At 44.2% G+C, this 18598-nt stretch overlaps 1 protein-coding gene across 1 annotated transcript in view; it reads left to right on the top strand.

Annotated features, from left to right (window-relative positions):
* Window positions 1–6369: 6369 nt before the first annotated feature.
* Window positions 6370–18598, top strand: part of PLGRKT (plasminogen receptor with a C-terminal lysine) — a 43131-nt gene continuing 30902 nt past the window's right edge. Inside the window, exons 1-2 of the mRNA XM_003407356.4 lie at window positions 6370–6499; window positions 10045–10131. Of these exons, the coding sequence (XP_003407404.1) occupies window positions 10051–10131 (81 nt within the window). The 5' untranslated portion in view covers window positions 6370–6499; window positions 10045–10050. The remainder of the gene's footprint in view (window positions 6500–10044; window positions 10132–18598) is intronic.

Consider the following 18598-nt stretch of genomic DNA (forward strand, 5'->3'; position numbering starts at 1 on the left):
CTACTTCTGAAAAGATTTAGCCAGTGAAAACCTTATGAATAGCAGTGGAACACTGTTATAGTGCCGGAAGATGAGCCCCTCAGGTTGGAAGGTAGTCAAAATACAACTGGAGAAGAGCTGCCTCCTCAAACTAGAGTTAACCTTAACCACGTGGATGGAATCAAGCTTTCAGGACCTTCATGTGCTGATGTGGCACAACTCAAAATGAGAAGAAACAGCTGTAAACATCCATTAATAATTGGAATGTGGAACGCACAAAGTATGAACATAGGAAAATTGGAAGTCATCAAAAATGAAATGGAATGCATAAACATCAATATTCTGGGCATTAGTGAGCTGAAATGGACTGGTATTGGCTATTTTGAATCAGACAATCATATGGTCTACTATGCCGGGAATGACAACTTGAAGAGGAATTGTATTGCGTTCATCATCAAAAAGAACATTTCAGGATCTATCCTGAAGTACAACACTGCCAGTGATAATATCCATATGCCTACAAGGAAGAGCAGTTAATATGACTATTATTCAAATTTATGCACCAATCACTAAGGCCAAAGATGGAGAAACTGAAGATTTTACCAACTTCTACAGACTGAAATTGATCAAACATGCAATCAAGATGCATTGATAATCACTGGAGATTGGAATGAGAAAGTTGGAAACAAAGAAGAAGGATCAGTAGTTGGGAAATATGGTCTTGGTGACAGAAACAATGCCAGAGATTGCATCACAGAATTTTGCAAGATCAACAACTTCTTCACTGCAAATACCTTTTTTCACCAACATAAATGGTGACTATACACATGGGCCTTACTATACACAGGGATCAAATTGACTAGATCTGTGGGAAGAAACGATGGAAAAGCTCAATATCATCAGTCAGAACAAGGCCAGGGGCTGACTGTGGAACAGACCATCAATTGCTCATATGCAAGTTCAAGTCGAAACAGAAGAAAATTAGAACAAGTCTACCACAGCCAAAGTATGATCTTGAGTATATCTCACTTGAATTTACAGACCATCTCAAGAATAGATTTGACGCATTGAACACTAGTGACCGAAGACCAGATGAGTTGTGGAAAGACATCAAGGACATCATACATCCAGAAAGCAAGCGGTCATCGAAGAGACAAGAAAGAAAAGACCAAAATGGATGTCAGAGAATCTGAAACTAGCTCTTGAACATCGAGTAGCTAAAGCAAAAGGAAGAAATGATGAAGTAAAAGAGTTGAACAGATTTCAAAGGGCAGCTCAAGAAGACAAAGTAAAGTACTATAATGACATGTGCAAAGACCTGGAGATGGAAAACCAAAAAGGAAGAAGGCACTCTGCATTTCTCAAGCTGAAAGAACTGAAGAAAAATTCAAGCCTCAGGCTCAATATTTTTTTTTCAAATAATTTTTATTGTGCTTTAAGTGAAAGTTTACGAATCAAGCCAGTCTCTCACATATAAACTTATATACACCTTACTACATACTCCCACTTACTCTCCCCCAATGAGTCAGCCCGCCGCGTCCTTCCAGTCTCTTCTTTCATGACCATTTTGCCAGTTTCTAACCCCCCTACCCTCCCATCTCCCCTCTAGACAGGAGATGCCAACATAGTCTCAAGTGTCCACCTGATGCAAGTAGCTCACTCCTCATCAGCATCTCTCTCCAACCCATTGTCCAGTCCAATCCATGTCTGATGAGTTGTCTTCGGGAATGGTTCCTGTCCTGGGGCAACAGAAGGTTTGGTGACCATGACCGCCAGAATTCTTCTAGTCTTAGTCAGACCATTAAGTCTAGTCTTTTTATGAGAAGTTGGGGTCTGCATCCCACTGTTCTCCTGCTCCCTCAGGGGTTCTCTGTTGTGCTCTTCGTCAGGGTAGTCCTTGGTTGTGGCCAGGCACCATTTAGTTCTTCTGGTCTCAGGATGACGTAAGTCTCTAGTTCATGTGGCCCTTTCTGTCTCTTAGGCTCATAATTACCTTGTGACCTTGGTGTTCTTCATTCTCCTTTGATCCAGGTGGGTTGAGACTCATTGATGCATCTTAGATGGTCAGGCTCAATATTGAAGGATTCTATGGGGAAAATGTTAAATGACTCAGGACTCAGGAATCATCAAGAGAAGATGGAAGGAATACATAGAGTCGCCATACCAAAAAGAATTGGTTGATGTTCAACCATTTCGAGAGGTGGCATATGAGCAGGAACCAATGGTACTGACATAAGAAGTCCAAGATGCACTGAAGGCATTGGTGAAAAACGAGGCTCCAGGAATTGACAGAATACCAATTGGGATGTTTCAACAAACAGATGCAACACTGGAAGTAGTCACTCAACTATGCCAAGAAATTTGGAAGACAGCTACCTGGCCAATCAACTGGATGAGATCTATATTTATGCCTATTCCCAAGAAAGGAGTTCCTACCAAATGTGGAAATTATTGAACAATATCATTAATGTCATACAAGTAAAATTTTGCTGAAGATCATGGCTGCAGCAGTATATCAAAAGGGAACTGACAGAAATTCAAGCCAGATTCAGAAGAGGACGGGGAACCAGGGATATCATTGCTGATGTCAGATGGATCCTGGCTGAAAGCAGAAAATACCAGAAAGATGTTTACCTGTGTTTTATTGACTATGTATAAGGCATTCAACTGTGTGGATCATAACAAATTACGAATAACATTGAGAAGAATGGGAATTCAGAACACTTAATTGTGATCATTAAGAACCTGTACATAGATCAAGAGGCAGTCGTTCGAACAGAATAAGGGGATATTGGATGGTTTAAAGTCAGGAAAGGTGTGCATCAGGGTTGTATCCTTTCACCCTACCTATTAAATTTGTATGCTGAGAAAATAATCCGAGAAGCTGGAGGATATGAAGAACAGGCACCAGGATTGGAGGAAGACTCGTTAACAACCTGCATTATGCGATGACACAACCTTGCTTGCTGAAAGTGAGGAGGACTTGAAGCACTTACCAATGAAGATCAAAGACCACAGCCTTCAGTATGGATTATGCCTCAACATAAAGAAAACAAAAATCCTCACAACTGGACCAATAAGCCACATCATGATAAACGGGGAAAAGACTGTTGTCAAGGATTTCATTTTACTTGGATCCACCAGCAACATCCATGGAAGCAGCAGTCAAAAAATGAAAAAACACATTGCATCGGCCAAATCTGCTGCAAAAGACCTCTTTAAATGTTAAAAAGCAAAGATGTCACCTTGAAGACTAAGGTGTGCCTGACCCAAGCCATGGTATTTTCAATTGCCTTCTATTCATGCGAAAGTTGGATGATGAATAAAGAACACCGAAGAAGAATTCACGCCTTTGAATCGTGGTGTTGGAGAAGAATATTGACTATACCAGAGACTGCCAAAAGAACAAACAAATCTGTCTTGGAAGAAGCACAACCAGAATGCTCGTTAGAAGCAAAGATGGCCAGATTACATCTCACATTCTTTGGACATGTTGTCAGGAGGGATCAGTCCCTGGAGAAGGACAAATCAAGCTTGGTAAAGTAGAGGGTCAGTGAAAAAAAGGAAGACTCTCTATGAGATGGATTGACACAGTGGCAGCAACAATGGGTTTAATCATAACAATTGTGAGGATGGCACAGGACTGGGCAGTGTTTTGTTCTGTTGTGTATAGAGTCGCTATGAGTTGGATCTGACTTGATGGCACCTAACAACAACAACATTTAGTCCTCATAACGCAATAAATTAGATGGCATTCGTGTTACTAATGAAGGACATCATGCTTGGTAAAGTAGAGGGTCAGCGAAAAAGAGGAACACCCTCAATGAGATGGACTGACATAGTGGCTGCAACAATGGACTCAAGCATAACAAGTATTGCGAGGATGGTGCAGGACTGGGTAGTGTTTCGTTCTGTCATACATAGGGTTGCTCTGAGTTGAAATCAACTCAACAGCACTTAACAACAACAGTCCTACTGTAGAGAAGATAAAATGAGTTTTCGAGAGAATACCGTCATGCATAGGATGTGACGGAGCTGGAAAACTAATCTAGGTGAGCTCATGCTGGCATTTGAACACTCACCCACTCTTTCCTATCAGTAAGCCCTAGTTCTTGTATCAATTTTGATCCTCCCTTAAAGAGTCAAAGCTCCATGTGGCTTCGCTCCTTTGGTGCACAGACCACCTTGGCAACCACTCGCTCACAGGACTGGGAACAGGACACTGTTGAGGTTCCCCTGACCCAGCCATTCCACAAACATAAGTGTCTGGATTGCAGGGCCCAGCTGCAGAATACAGAGGGCTGGCGCTGAAAGTGGCAAGACAAGCCCAGCAGTACGGCCTGGCGTCCACTCACTGGGAAGTTGGAGGCCTTCTTGACTGATGTGTGGGTCAGCTAGGGCTAGCTCAGGGACCTTCCTCATAGACCATTCTCACAGTCAGAACCTGGGGCTGTTGATGCTATTCTCCCAAGCCATTTGGTAGCAAAGAACAGAGCACCAACAGTTCCTCAAGTATTGTTTCAAAGAGCCCTGCAGGCCCAGTGGTCAAGAGCTACAGCTATTAACCAAAAGGTCAGCAGTTCGAATCCACCAGCTGCTCCTTGGAAACCCTATGGGGGCAGTTCTCCTCTGTCCTACAGGGTAACTACGAGTCGTACTTGACTCAATGGCAAGGGGTTTGGTTTGGTTTTTTAATACGGGCTGGAGAGAGGTTTGGTGTAGTCAAGTTCATGGTTGCTAGAGGGGGTGGGAAGAAATGGACATCTCTCAGAGAAATGGGGAGGATGACTCTCCCTCCAAAAAGAAGAATGAGTAACTCTGGCCAGGCCAGTTCTTTCTAGTTTCCTGGCTTTCCTTTTGGCCAATTTAATGGCGGCATTTTACAGATGAGGGGCGGGAAGGGGGCCCCAAAATATTTTAAAAACTTGTTGTGGGGAGCACCCCAGCTGAAAGCAAATGAAGAAGTAAACAACATGTGAAGAAAGGAGATAAAGAAGATGAGGTAACCTAGAAGAGAAAAACAACTTTATCAACAGAAGAACTGGGACCAACTAAATCACAAACAAGGACTTACCAATATCAACCCAATGGGCTCAAAGAGCTCCAGCTAAGTGGTAAACAACTACTTATTAACACCAACCAAGAGGGCTCAGAGAGCCCCAACGTGTATAAAAGAGACACTAAGACTCAACTTTACTCAGAGCATATCAGAGCCACCCTCTTTTGGACAGTGGAGAGGCAGTGTGAGACCTTTCACCGGCCAGAAGACTCCCTGTGCAAAAGGTTGATCACCCGGGGCCCCAGAGCTAGATGAGTTTGGATGTAAGGGTGATTGGCCTTTGAGCCACCCCGGTCTCCACTCAGTCTGAAGGGAAGTCAACCCCTCCGCAACCCTAGCTTGAGGAAAGTCTTGCTGAGTTAAAGGCCTGATATAGTGCTCCCGAGCCCAATGAGACAACGCGGTCAAGAGTGACAGAGGCTTCTGGACTTTGGACTCTGGGCTTTAGAGTTTGTTTGCCGTAAACTTGCTTGCTCTCTCTCTCTTATCGTTTTGGTGACTGAGGCCTCTCGTGTCTGGGACAGCCAAGAATCTGTGTGCTTAATAATTAATAAAGACATTGTAGAAAGACACAAATCGTTTGGAGTAGTCGATAGCGACCCCCTCCTCACGACAAGTGAAGTTGAGTCTTAATGTCTCTTCTTTTATACACCTTGGGGCTCTCTGAGCCCTCTTGGTTGGTGTTAATAAGTACTTGTTTACCACTTAGCTGGAGCTCTTTGAGCCCGTTTGGTTGATATTGGTAAGTCCTCGTTTGTGATTTAGTTGGTCCCGGTTCTTCTGTTGATAAAGTTGTTTTTCTCTTCTAGGTTAACTCATCTTCCTTATCTCCTTTCTTCACATGTTTACTTCCTCATTTGCTTTCAGCTAACCTACTCTCCACATTTATGTTGAGATTGAAATGTAAAAAACAATTCACTTTCAACATTAAACCTAGTCTGCTAGTAGAAAAGCCCCTTAAAAATATTTATAACTATGGATTTTATACTTAAGGGACAACCTCTCACAAGACATATTCTTCTCCCGTAAAGACCCAACAGTGGTGGCTGACACCACCATTTCTGGAGAATAACATGGAGATGGCTCATTAAGCAGGGTTCCTTACACTCACGGATACCTGGCAAGTCTTACTGAGGTCTGTGAGATCTCCCTTCGCCTTCCTTTGCGCCTCCCTCAGTCTGACAGCTGAGTCGCTGCGATTTTGAACTTCCGGCTTGGACATGCTCCTCCTCGACCTCTACACGCACGACCGGAAGGACACGCTGAGCCGCTGCCTGCGTGCGGGCCCTTTAAGGAAGCCGAGGGCCGCGCTGATTGGCCGAGCCCCGGAGTCCCTTCCATGGCCAGCCAATCCCGAGGCTCTGCGGGGAGAACCGGATGACAGCCGCTGCCGCAGGGAAAGCCGCGGGCTGAGTCCGCGCTCAGGTCACCGCGTCCCTCCGCTGCCGTCGGCGCCGCGAAGTGAGTGAGCGGCCGCGCAGGCGGGGAACGGGGAGGGGCGGAGGGGGCGCCGGCCGTGCCGCACTCCCCGGCCCGGTCCGCGGGGCCGCGCGGGGGCCCTATGCTCGCGAGCGCGCGCCCGGTGCTGATCGGTGCTGCCAGCCTCGTTCCCGAAGAGCCCTCCCGTGTCGCGTGGGCTCGTGATCTCCGCCCTGGCTTTCTAATCAACGTGGGAAAAGCAGGCAGAGTGTTGCCCACAGAAGCCAGTGTGCCACTGCGGGGAACATCCAAGTTCCCTGGGTCCAGAGAGCGAGGGTGAAGTTAATTAGGGAAAACCTCTCAGGAGCGGTGGGCTCAGGGCTGGATTTGCAGGAGAAGTGGCCTGCTCCATGGAGTTATCGATCGGGTGGTTTTAGTAAAATCAATCCAGGTTCCCAGGGGTGCTGGGAGAACTCTCCATCAGGGGAAGTCGGCCTGGAACTTGTAGCGCCAACTCTCTTTCCAGAATGACACCTTCCATTGTAATCTAGCACAGCTGAGACAGAGCTGGAGCATTTAAGAGGCCTGTCTGAGGTCTCAGGAGTAATCAAAGGAAAAATGAATGCAAAAGGGACCCAAACCAGCGTTCTGGGTACAGGCCTCAGGACATGGTGGTGTCTAGGTTGTAAGAGCAAGAGTGTGGGGGACTTTGAGTGACATGTACAGTTGAGGGTCTTCAAAGTTATTGCCAGAGCAAGGCCGCTCTTGCTTGTTTTCTGAGACTTTTTCGTGTGTGTGTGAGTGGGAGAGAGAAAGCTGAGAGTATGGAAGGCCTCCCAAGGAACCTCCCCAGACTTTGGAAATGACTTGTTAGAGGTGGCAGAGGAGAGGAGGTTGAAACTACGGAACTCCAGGGCATAGGTTACAAGGTGTGGTGTGCTCATTTTCAGGTGCGGTCTCCCACAGGGCTTCTTGCGTGGCTTCCACCTTTAACCCCTCCCATACAGTAGGGTGTGACCCCTAACACATCCAAATTCAAGTCCAGAGAAAGGTCTGCCTAAGCCCTACCTTTCTGGAGAGCTTTTCTTGCCCAGGTGATTGATAGAGGGACTGTCCCTTCCCTAAGGGGAGACCCCACACCCTTAGAAACAAGCACAGTCTAAGGGACACAACAGGTGACACACAGGGGGTATGGGTGGAGGGGTGGGATTAGAGGAGCATTGTTTTCTTTACAAATGTTTGCAACAGATATAAAAATTCAGTTGTTCACTCCTGTGTGCAGAAGAAAAGCAGGTGCAAGGGATGGCAGGTGGCTTGAGCCACAGTTTCTCTGGTGTCATTTTTGCTTTCCACAAACCTCTATGGGAAAGAGAAGTGAACGAGACACCATAGGGACTGTTAAGAGGGATATATATTGCTCCTGCCCTCGGGCAAGTTCTGATCTTCTGGAGACATTCAACATGGGGTACCAAACTTCAAAGAAAGGAGAAAACTTCTGTCAGATGTCCCCACCTTAGCGGGTGGCTGCTACCGCTGGTCCCAAGGTATTGGAGTAGGGCAGTGGCAGTAGGTGAGGGAGACCTTGTGATCTCCCAGATCTGTGCATGGCTGTGTCTGGCCAGTCCCCTCCTCCCCCTATCATGTGCTTCTTCTTCCCAGTGAGTGGTTTGGCCTCCTGTATACCCCTTCGAAGCTGACCTGGCTCAGAGGCCCTGTAACTCCAGGGTACATCCTTGGCCAGAATGCAGGGAAGACACTGAAGTCTGGCTTGCAGTCCCCACTCACCTGGAGCCCCTTCAGCAGAATATCCATTCCACCCCATAGGGAATACTCTTTCCCTCCCCCCATTTGCGCTGCTGTTATCCAGAACCCAGGATTTTCTGGTCAGGATATGGCCAACAGGAGCTCTGTCTGGGCTTCCTACAGAGTACTGGTGACTCCTGGGTATAGAGCACTATGGCCAGTCACTCTGACTTGAGGTTCAACAACCCTACTCAACACCTACTATGACCAAAAGTGAAAAGGTAGTGGCATCATTACTAAGAGGGTAGAGCAGTGGCAACTTTTCCAGGCTTTTGAAAGTAAAAATCAACAACTAATTGAAGGCCTTCTGTACCTACTCAATTGGATTAAGAACAAAATTTGGGGTTCTAGCCCACTAGAGTTGTCAGCCTGTTTAGGATCTTCCTATGTAAGATAAATAAATAGGCTATACAGTGAAACCTGTGAGAGCTGGAACTCGATGGGACTGCCTTGTTTTTCTGGGTCTTGTAAATTTTCTGCCTTTGACAGGGTGCACTCGTACCACTTTTCTGTCACTCTCTATTGGTGGAAAATATTTGAGTTTTCCTTCTCTGACAGGTTTCCACCTAACTCATGTTCCTGCTTTCACAGGTTTTACTGTACAATATATTCATTGAAAAATCACATTTCCAAGGACATTTACGTATCTTTATGTGTTTCCCCTTTTGAGAATTTCAGCCCTAGCTGGGAGAGACCATAGGTTGAGCTGGAGGAGGGCCGCAGAGGGATGTCGGGGGTGGTAGGAAAGAAGGTGCCTTAGTCATCTAGTACTGCTGTAACAGAAATACCACAAGTGGATGATTTAACAAAACAAATTTATTCTCTCGCAGTCTAGTGGGTTACAAGTCCAAATTCAGGGCGTCGGCTCTAGGGGAAGGCTTTCTGTCTTTGTCAGCTCTGGAGGAAGGTCCTTGTCCTCAGTCTTCCCCTGGTCGAGGAGCTTCTCAGGTGCAGGGATCCTTAAGTTCAAAGGACGCGCTCTGCTCCTGGTGCTGCTTTCTTGGTGGTACGAGGTCCCTAACTCTCTGCTTGCTTCCCTTTCCTTTTATCTCTCAAGAGATAAAAGGTGGTGCAGGCCACACCCCAGGGAACCTCCCTTTACCTTGGATCAGGGGGGTGACCTGAGTGAGGGTGGTGTTACAATCCCACCCTAATCCTCTCAACATAAAATTACAACCACAAAATGGAGGACAACCACACAATACTGGGAATCATGGCCTAACCAAGCTGACACATATATTTTTGGGGGGACATAATTCAATCCATGATAGAAGGTGACATCCTGGCCCCGAGACACCTAAACCTCCCTCCAGGGCCGCAATGCAGGGAGTGTGGAGAGATCTGTTCTGGAGATGCACAGTGCATCTTCTGAGCAGAAGCCCTCTTCCAACTGTGTCGAAGATGAGGATGCATGGTGCCACCCTGTCCCCCTCATGTCCACAAAAAACAATTTTTAGAAAGCATTAATTCTTCCAGATTTATAGTGGGGATAAACATCAGGAAACATGGGACCATCTGCTTTGGGAGCAGGGGAAGATTTTGGAAACCACCTAGCTCAACCAGCTTGTTTTAGATGAATAAATGATGGTCGGGCTGGGCAAGTGTGCCTGAGGCCAGACTGCTAGTTAGGAGCAGGAACTAAACCCAAACTGTGTTCCCAGGTCAGAACTTTTTTTTTTTTTTACTTTGTCTTAAGGTCATAGTAACCAAAAGCAGATCATATGAAGATACCGGGAGGCATGTAGGATGTATCATTCTAAGTAGCCTTGCTTTTTACATTTTAGGTCAAGATGGGATTTATATTTTCAAAATATATGAATGAAAACATGAAAAATCAGCAGGAGTTCATGCTTATGAACACTCGGCTTCAGGTACATTTGCAAATAATTATTCTGTTGGAGATGAAACCAAATAAGTTTTCAGTTAGTAGTAAGTTAACATTGAAATTAAATCAATCTCCTGAGTCTGATTAATCAAAAAAGCCTCAAATAAAGAAGCTTTCTTTTTTATTTGCTACTTTGGTTTAACTCATGATGGTGGAGATTTATACTACTAGTTATAATGCTATTATCAGATCATCAACAAACTCCTCTGTTACTGAGGATAATGGATGGATGGGAGCTATCCTCAGTAAACCATCACTCAGGTAAAATGAACACTTCCTTAAAGTGCCACTAGATGGCACACCTGAACAAGTCTTATATTGCCCAAGTGGCCTGAAATCGAGCCCTGGTGGCTCATTGGATAAGAGCTTGGCTGCTAACCAGAAGGTCAGCAGTTTGAATCTACCAGCTGCTCTTTCAAAACCCTATGGGGTAGTTCTACTCTGGGTCCTATAGAGTCACTATGAGTTGGAATCGACTCAACAGCAATGGGTTTGGGTTTTATTATAAGATAGGATCAAAACTGGAAATGTTCAGCAGAAAGAATGAGAGAAGAAAAGATTCCGTAAGTTCTTGTTGTGCTATAGTGCTGTGAAGCCAAAGCAGTTATGGCCTCAGAAAGATTAGTCAGGTGGTGAAAAATGCTTATTGATTTTTTTAGTGTGTACAGACAACAAACTAAAGATTGGAAAAAAAACAAAAGACAAAACAAAACAAAAAACACGAGAGCAGGTGTTTGACCTGTATGTCTATTGTTAGCGTTTGGTGTTAAGGTAATATATTTATATTATAAATATAAGTGTATATATTTATAAACCAAAAAGTACAGTGACTTAACATGTATAAAATAAGTGCTACACGCTAAGCAGGATTCAGAAATGGATAAGGTGTGAGATCTACATTCAAGGAAATTCTCACCTGAGTTAGTGGGGAGAGGGCAGGTGGTTTTGTGTATGTGGCAGGCAGAATATTGTCCCCCTAAAGATGTTGACAAGGAAGCCGGGTGGTGCAATTATTTAAGTGCTCGGCTGCTAACTGAAAGGTTGGCATTTCGAACCCACCCAGTGGCTCTGCAGGAGGAAGACCTGGTCTTCTGCTCCTGTAAAGATTACAGCCAAGAAAACTCTATGGGGGCAGTTCTACTCTATCACTTGGGGTTGCTGTGAGTAGGAATTGACTCAATGGCACCCAACCATAACAACAACAAAGATATCTACACCCTAATCTCCAGAATGGCAGCCCCGTTGGCACAGTAGTTAAGTGCTCAGCTACTAACGGAAAGGTCGATGGTTCTCACCCACCAGCCGTTCCACAGAAGAAAGAAGTGGCAATCTGATTCTGTAAGGATTTACAGCCTTGGAAACCCTATGGGGCAGTTCCACTCTGTCCTGTAGGGTCACTAGGGGTTGGAATCGACTCGGTGACAATGGTTCTTTTAACCCCCAGAACCTGTGAATATGTTACCATATATGGCGAAAAGGGACTTTGCAGCTGCGCTTATGGGAACAGACCTTGAGGTGGGGAAGTTGTCCTGGATTATTCATGTGGGCCCAGTACATCCTGAGATTGCATTTTATCGTGTGCTCCATTCATTCAAGGTACTAAGTTCAAGAGAAGCAGGCATAAGCATTGGAAAAGCAACTTCCTTGTTCCGGGAGAGCTACACCAAATGAATTGCCTGCGAGGAGGTGCTGAGATAAGCCCACCCAGAACGGTACACCTCGGAAGGGGTTTCCACCAGCACTCCCTAGTGGACAGGAGTGGGGCCAGAGGCCTGTCTATGGCAATCCTGAGTCTAGATAATCCTCTTTTTATGCTAGGATAAGGGGGGGAAAAAAACCCAAAAAACAGTATGTTTCTATGTGTGAAGGGGACATACTTCCTAAGAGAAAGAGAGCTTCATTCTGAAGATTCTGAGAAAGGGTGCAACCCTAGAAATACATACTTTAAGAACCAAAAGAAACTTTAGAAAATTGTTAAGCATCCTTGACAAGATACAGCAAGCACAGCCTTTGTGAAGCAGGATGATAAGCTAGAAGCAGAAGGCAAAATAAAAGCACAAGAGATTGAGGTGAAAAAAAAAAAAGCAAATACGAAGCAAAATCTCCAAGCACTAATAATAAAAGGAGGCAAGTGAGATAAGAAAGGATGGCAAGGAAACTAAGAATGCAATATCTGAATTAAAATCTGCTTAAGAGCTTGGCCGCTAATCAAAAGATCGGCAGTTCGAATCCCGCAGCCACTCCTGGGAAACCCTATAGGGCAGTACTACTATGTTCTATAGGTTGCTTTGAGTCAGAATCAACTGAATGGCATGGGTTATGGTTTTGGTTTTGGAGGTGAATAAAAAGCAGTATGAATACTTCAAGAACCCAGGTAGTAAAGAGAGGAAAAAATTGGGAAGACCTAGAATGACAGGGAAAAGGATAGAGAAATGAAAATCTCAGAAGATAATAGATATAGAATGTAGATACGGAGATTTATAGGCATTCCCAAGGAAAATCAGAACAGAAAACATTAATCATAAATATAGTTATGGAAAGCTTTCCAGAATTGAAGGAAAACTGACCATGTAGATGAAAGATACAGTGTGCTTCAAATATACTAGTGTCCTAGTCGTCTAGTGCTGCTATAACAAATACCCCAGGTGGACGGCTTCAACAAACAGAAGTTTATTCTCTCACAATCTAGGAGGCTAGAAGTCTAAATTCAGGGTGTCAGTTCCAGCAGAACTGTCGGCTCTGGAGGAAGGTCCTTGTCACCAATCTTCCTCTGGACTAGGAGTTTCTCTGCGCAGGAACCTCAGGTCCAAAGGACATGCACTGCCCCCAGCGCTGCTTTCTTGGTGGTATGAGGTCCCCATGTCTCCGCCCCCTTCTGTGTTTTATATCTTAAAAGAGATTGGCTTAAGACACTACCTAATCTTGTAGATCTCATCAGTATAACTGCTGCTGATCCTTCTCATTAACACCATAGTGATAGGATTTACAACACCGAAAGGGAAATCCGATCAGATGACAAAATAGTAGACAATCACACAATATTGGGAATCATGACCTAGCCAAGTTGACAGAAATTTTGGTGGACCAATTCAATCTATGACAAGTAGTAAAAAGAGACATACTTTAGATACATAATGGCAGATTTTTCCTTGACATCACAGCATTCATTTATCCATTTAGTACATTTCTATTGAATGCCTACTATGTGGCAGATGAGTTAGGTGTTAGAGATACTTTGGTAAATGACACAATTCCTTCTTTCAAGAAGCTCTTTCAAGGGCCGTAGGGAGGCAGTGCAAACAGGTAATTTTGATATGTGTTCAGAAATGAACACTCTAGAATATTTTGTGAGCCAAAATTACTTCATTAAATGACCTCCTAAGTAATAGAAGACTGTGGAGCAACGTGTTTAGAGTTTTGAGAGAAAGACACAAAAACTTTATATTCAGCTACATTGTATATTGTTGTTAATTCTGTCCATTAGATTCTGACTCATGGCAACCCCAGGTGTGTAGAGAACTGCTCCATAGGGTTTTCAAGGGTGTGAACTTTTGGAAGCAGATTGCCAGGCCTGTCTTCTGAAGAAATTTTCAAATAGGCAAGAGCTCAGAAAATAATTCAGCTAGATGTTCCTGAAAAACTAACTGAAGATACACGCTCACCAATTATAAAAGAAATACAAATACCCACCCTCAAAATCTAGCGTGCCAGTATGCATGTGGCTGCAACAGTGGGTTCAAACATAGCTATGATTGTGAGGATAGTGCAGGACCAGGCAATGTTTCGTTCTGTCGTACACAAGGTCCCCATGAGTCAGAGCCGATTCAAGAGCACGTAAAAACAACAAATATGAATGTGGAAGAAAGCAAACATATAACTTACCCAAACCAACAGTTTGGCAGTCTTGTTTATTCTCCATCTTCACTTTTTTTCTTTTTGCTGGAGTATTCTTTAAAGCAAATCTCAGTTTGTCTGTGTAAGTTTAGTATAAATCTCTAACAGATGTAGATATAACCATAGTTAACTGAAGTAACACTATCCCTTCCAATCGTATAATACCTTGTTCACAATTGACTCATAAGTGTCCCTTTATGGTTGTTATGCTTGAAATCAGGATCCAAACAAGGTTTTCACACTATACTTGATTATTAAGACTCCTAGGTCTCTCTTGGCGGCAGTGGGAGAATTCTTGCCTTCCATGCAGGACACCTGGGTTCGATTTCTAGACGCAAACCCAACTCATTGCCGTTGACTTGCTTTCGACTCATAGTGACCCTACAGGACAGAGTTGAACTGCCCCAAAGGACTTTTAAGGAGCAGCTGGTGGATTTGAACTGCTGAACTTTTGGTTAGCAGCCAAGCTCTTAACCACCGTGCCACCAGGGTTCTGATTCCTAGACAGTACATTTCAAATGTAGCCACCATCTGCCTGTAAGTGGAAGCTTGCTTGTTGCTATGATGCTAAACAGGTTTCAGTGAAGTTTCCAGATTAAGATCGACTCGAAAGAAAGGCATGGCAATCTACTTCCAGAAAATATCAGTCAATGAAAACCCTGTGGATCGCAACAATCCAATTCCATCACACCTGTTGCTAACAGCAACAACAACGGGTCTCTCTTAATTTGTAATAGTATCCCTTCCAGTGTACTTGTATGCCATTTATTTGTTGAAGAAACCAGGTCATATGTCCTGTAGTTTAGATTTGGCTGAGTACTTCTTCACGGTATTACTTAACTTATTCTTCTCTTCTTCATTCTTCCTGTAAACTAGTGAGTAGATCTAGGTAGCTGATTAGACTGCGGTTCAGTTCTTTTGGCAACAATCCTTTATAGATGGTTCTGTGTACTTCCTAATGCATCATGCTGAGAGGCACTTAGGGTCTGGTTGTGTTACTTTTAGTGATGTCAACCAAATTCATCCATTGTAGAGTTCCATGTGTAAGTGATCATTGCCTAAACCTATTACTTCATTAGGGGTTAGAAGAAAATGGTTAAAAATTTCTCATTCCTCCTGTGTTTATTAGCTGGAAAACTTCCCTTATTAACTTATTTCTCCTGAAATACAGTTTGTATAGGAAAGGCAAAATAAATTCTTGATCTTTTCTTTTTATTTAGCAATTTTCAGAATAATGAATTGTTACTCTAACAATGTCCAAAGGTGATCAAAGAAATTTTTGTTTGTATAATACAGCCATGAAACTCTTGATGTGTTTCAATCGGTTGTAGTCAGTATTCTTTTTGAGGCTCAAATTGCCCCATCTTTGGCTAGTGGGAGTTCTTTGAGATTGACTCCTGTGTTCTTTGGACAAAACCCAACTGATCCTTGATTGTAGTCAGGTTGTACAATCTGCCTGTATCTAGCCTGTCTATATCTCATTTGCTACATTTGAGTATGTAGGTGATGATTCTAATACAATAACAACACTTTGTAGAGATACTGTGAGGATTAAATGAGATGATCCATGTGTAAGAATTTAGCACTCAGCATCTGGCCCATGTCAGCACTCAGCAGAGTCAGTAACGAGTAAGCAAGAGGACTGTTACTAGGATTGCCATTCATTTATTCATTCATCAAGTACTTATGCAGCCCCTGCCTTGTTCCAGGCATTAACTTAAATGTAGAAATACAGTAGTGAACAAAATTGACAAAGTCCCTCCCTCCCTCTTGGGATTTACGCTTCAGTGGGGTTAGAGGCAGCAACCCAACCAACTAGCGTATCAGTGGTGACAAGTTCTGTGAGGAAAAACCTCAGGGCAGGGGACAATGATGGGGAATCAGGGTGGGTGCAGGGATGGCATTTTCGATAAGGTAGTCAGGATAGGCCTCTCAAGAAGGTGACATCTGAGCAGAATCTTGAGAAAACAGGCCATGTAGGTAGTTGGGGAAAGAGCATTCTGGGCAGAAGGAAAGTGAGTACAGAGACTCTAAGGGGGGAGATGGGTGACGAGGTGGAGGAACAACAAAGAGGGGGGTATGGCCAGAGCTCAGGAAGGGTGGGGAGAGTGAAGCGAGGTGGGATCAAAGGTCACACAGGCATTGTACCGACAGTAACTGTTTTGAAATGTATTCTGAGTGACATGGAAAGCCATTAAAGAGCTTTGAGCCAAAGAATGACATAACATGATTATTCTATAACATAAAATATTGTGTTCTCATAGAAGAAAGTATTCTTTGATGGTTACAAGGGTGGGGAGGGAGGGAGAGGGATATTCACTAACTAGTTGTAGACATAAATTTTTTTAGATGAAGGGAAGGACAACATACAACATAGGGATAGTCAGTACAACTGGACTAAACCAAAACCGAAGAAGTTTCCTGAATACAACCAAATGCTTTGAAGGCCAGAGTAGCAGCTTAAGATCAGAAGAACTAGATGGTGCCCGGCTACCACCGATCACTGCAGACAGGAAAGGAGAGAGAAGAAATTGATTGTAAAGGGTGCCTCCCTGGGGTATGGACCCTACCCCTCCCTCCCTTGGGAGGGTGAGATAGTCCTTGTCTTAGTTATCTAGTGCTGCTATAACAGAAATACCACAAGTGGGTGGCTTTAACAAACAGAAGTTTATTCTCTCACAGTCCAGTAGGCTAGAAGTCCGAATTTAGGCGCCGGCTACAGGAGAAGTCTCCACAAGTGGAAGGAGAAGCTGAAGTCCTGGATTCATGCTGGGGTGGAAGGACACGGAGAAATCAAGTTGAGTAGTTAGAGTGGGACTGTGAGGGGAAGGGAGGAGGTGCCTGAGAGAGAAGAGGAAAGTGAGGGGAAGGGAGGAGGTGCCTGAGAGAGAAGAGGAAAGTGAGGGGGAGGAGAGGAAGGCACAGGGTCGAGGAGGAAGATGAAACACTGTGGGCAGATGGAGGTAAGCAAAGGGGCCTCAAGGGAGGAGAATGGAAGGGAGGGAAGGAGTGGGAAACTGGGGGAGAGGGGCACTGAGAGCAAAGTAGAGTTCAAAGGTGGGTTGAGCCTGAGGGAGAGGAGAGGAGAGACTGCAGGGTGGCATAGGCAGAGAGAGAGAGCAGGAAGGAGGGTCTCCCAAGAAAGGCGAGGAGAACCAGTGAAGGGGTAACATGAGAATGACGGAGGGCTGAGGGAGTGGCTCTCATCTTATCCCTAGGATGCCTCCTAATAACATGTTCAAAGTAACTGAGACAAAGTCCGGCCATCCTTGCTTCTAAGGAACCTTCTGCCTGTACGGATATGTTCGTTCTCCTGGCAGTCCATAGTATATTTAATATTCTTCACCGAAACCGTAATTCAAATGCATCAATTCTATTTTGATCTTCCTTATTCATTGTCCAGCTTTCGCATATGAGGCGATTGAAAATACTATGGCTTGGGTCAAGCACACTTTAACCCTCAAGGTGACATCTTGCTTTGGAACACTTTAAAGAGACCTTTTGTGTCAGATTTGCCTAATGCAAGCATCATTTGATTTCTTGACTGCTTCATCCATGGGCATTAATTGTGGATCCTAGTAAAATGAAATTCTTGACAACTTCAGTATTTTCTCCATTTATCATGGTGTTGCTTATTGGTCCAGTTGTGAGGATTTTTGTTTCCTTTATGTTAAGGTGTAATCCATAGTGAAGGCTGTAGTCTTTGATCTTCATCAGTAAGTGCTTCAAGTCCTCCTTACTCTTGCCAAGCCTTATCACTCCCAATGTGTGTCATCCTTATGCCCTCCCATCTGCTTTCTTTCTTTTTTTTTTTAGATTAGAAAACTGTGCCATTCCTTAAAATAGGAAGGGCTTGATGTTCTGAGGAAAGCAAGAAAGCGTAGTGTCTGCTTTGCAGAGAGTCTTGTGGCCATGAGAAACACAAAATTTAGAGTAGAAGAGGAGAGCAAAGCAGCCGTATCTGTCTGTAGGTAGAAAGGTGAGCAAGTAGGAGTTGACTCTGGGCCTGGAAGTGTCTCTGTGTATCTCCTCAGTACCTTGAATAAAAGAGGCAGTATGATTAACACAAGTTCACCATGGCTGGTTGGGCTACAAGGAAGCACAGCTCAACTCCTGGTGCCTGGATTCACAGCTTTTCCCCTGAAGTTCATTCCTGTCCATGCTCTATCCCTGCCACCTGCTCTTAGCCTCCCCCTGCTGCTCACCCGTAATCATTCTTCTGTGGTTATTTATGGGCATAACAAAGTTAGAGACTGCACGGTAAAGATTAGGGTCACATACTATGTCTATAACTGACTCAGATGAAGAAACTGCTCATCAGGGCCTCCTTTGAGAAGAGCACCTCGACCTGTTAAGTGGTGCCTGAAGTATAAGAAGGTGACCACAGGCTGTTATCTTTCTCTACTAAAGCTGGAACAAATGGAAATAAGTTAACTATATTCTGAAGGATTGGGTTTAAATGCAAGGAATATAATGAGGTACCTCACTTCAAAAGAAGCTGCTAAAAATATTCAAAAAGTCTCTTTCAATGTGGAGCAGATATTATTATGTTTAGCATT

Source organism: Loxodonta africana, chromosome 9, assembly GCF_030014295.1.
Source record: "Loxodonta africana isolate mLoxAfr1 chromosome 9, mLoxAfr1.hap2, whole genome shotgun sequence".
NCBI lineage: Eukaryota > Metazoa > Chordata > Mammalia > Proboscidea > Elephantidae > Loxodonta > Loxodonta africana.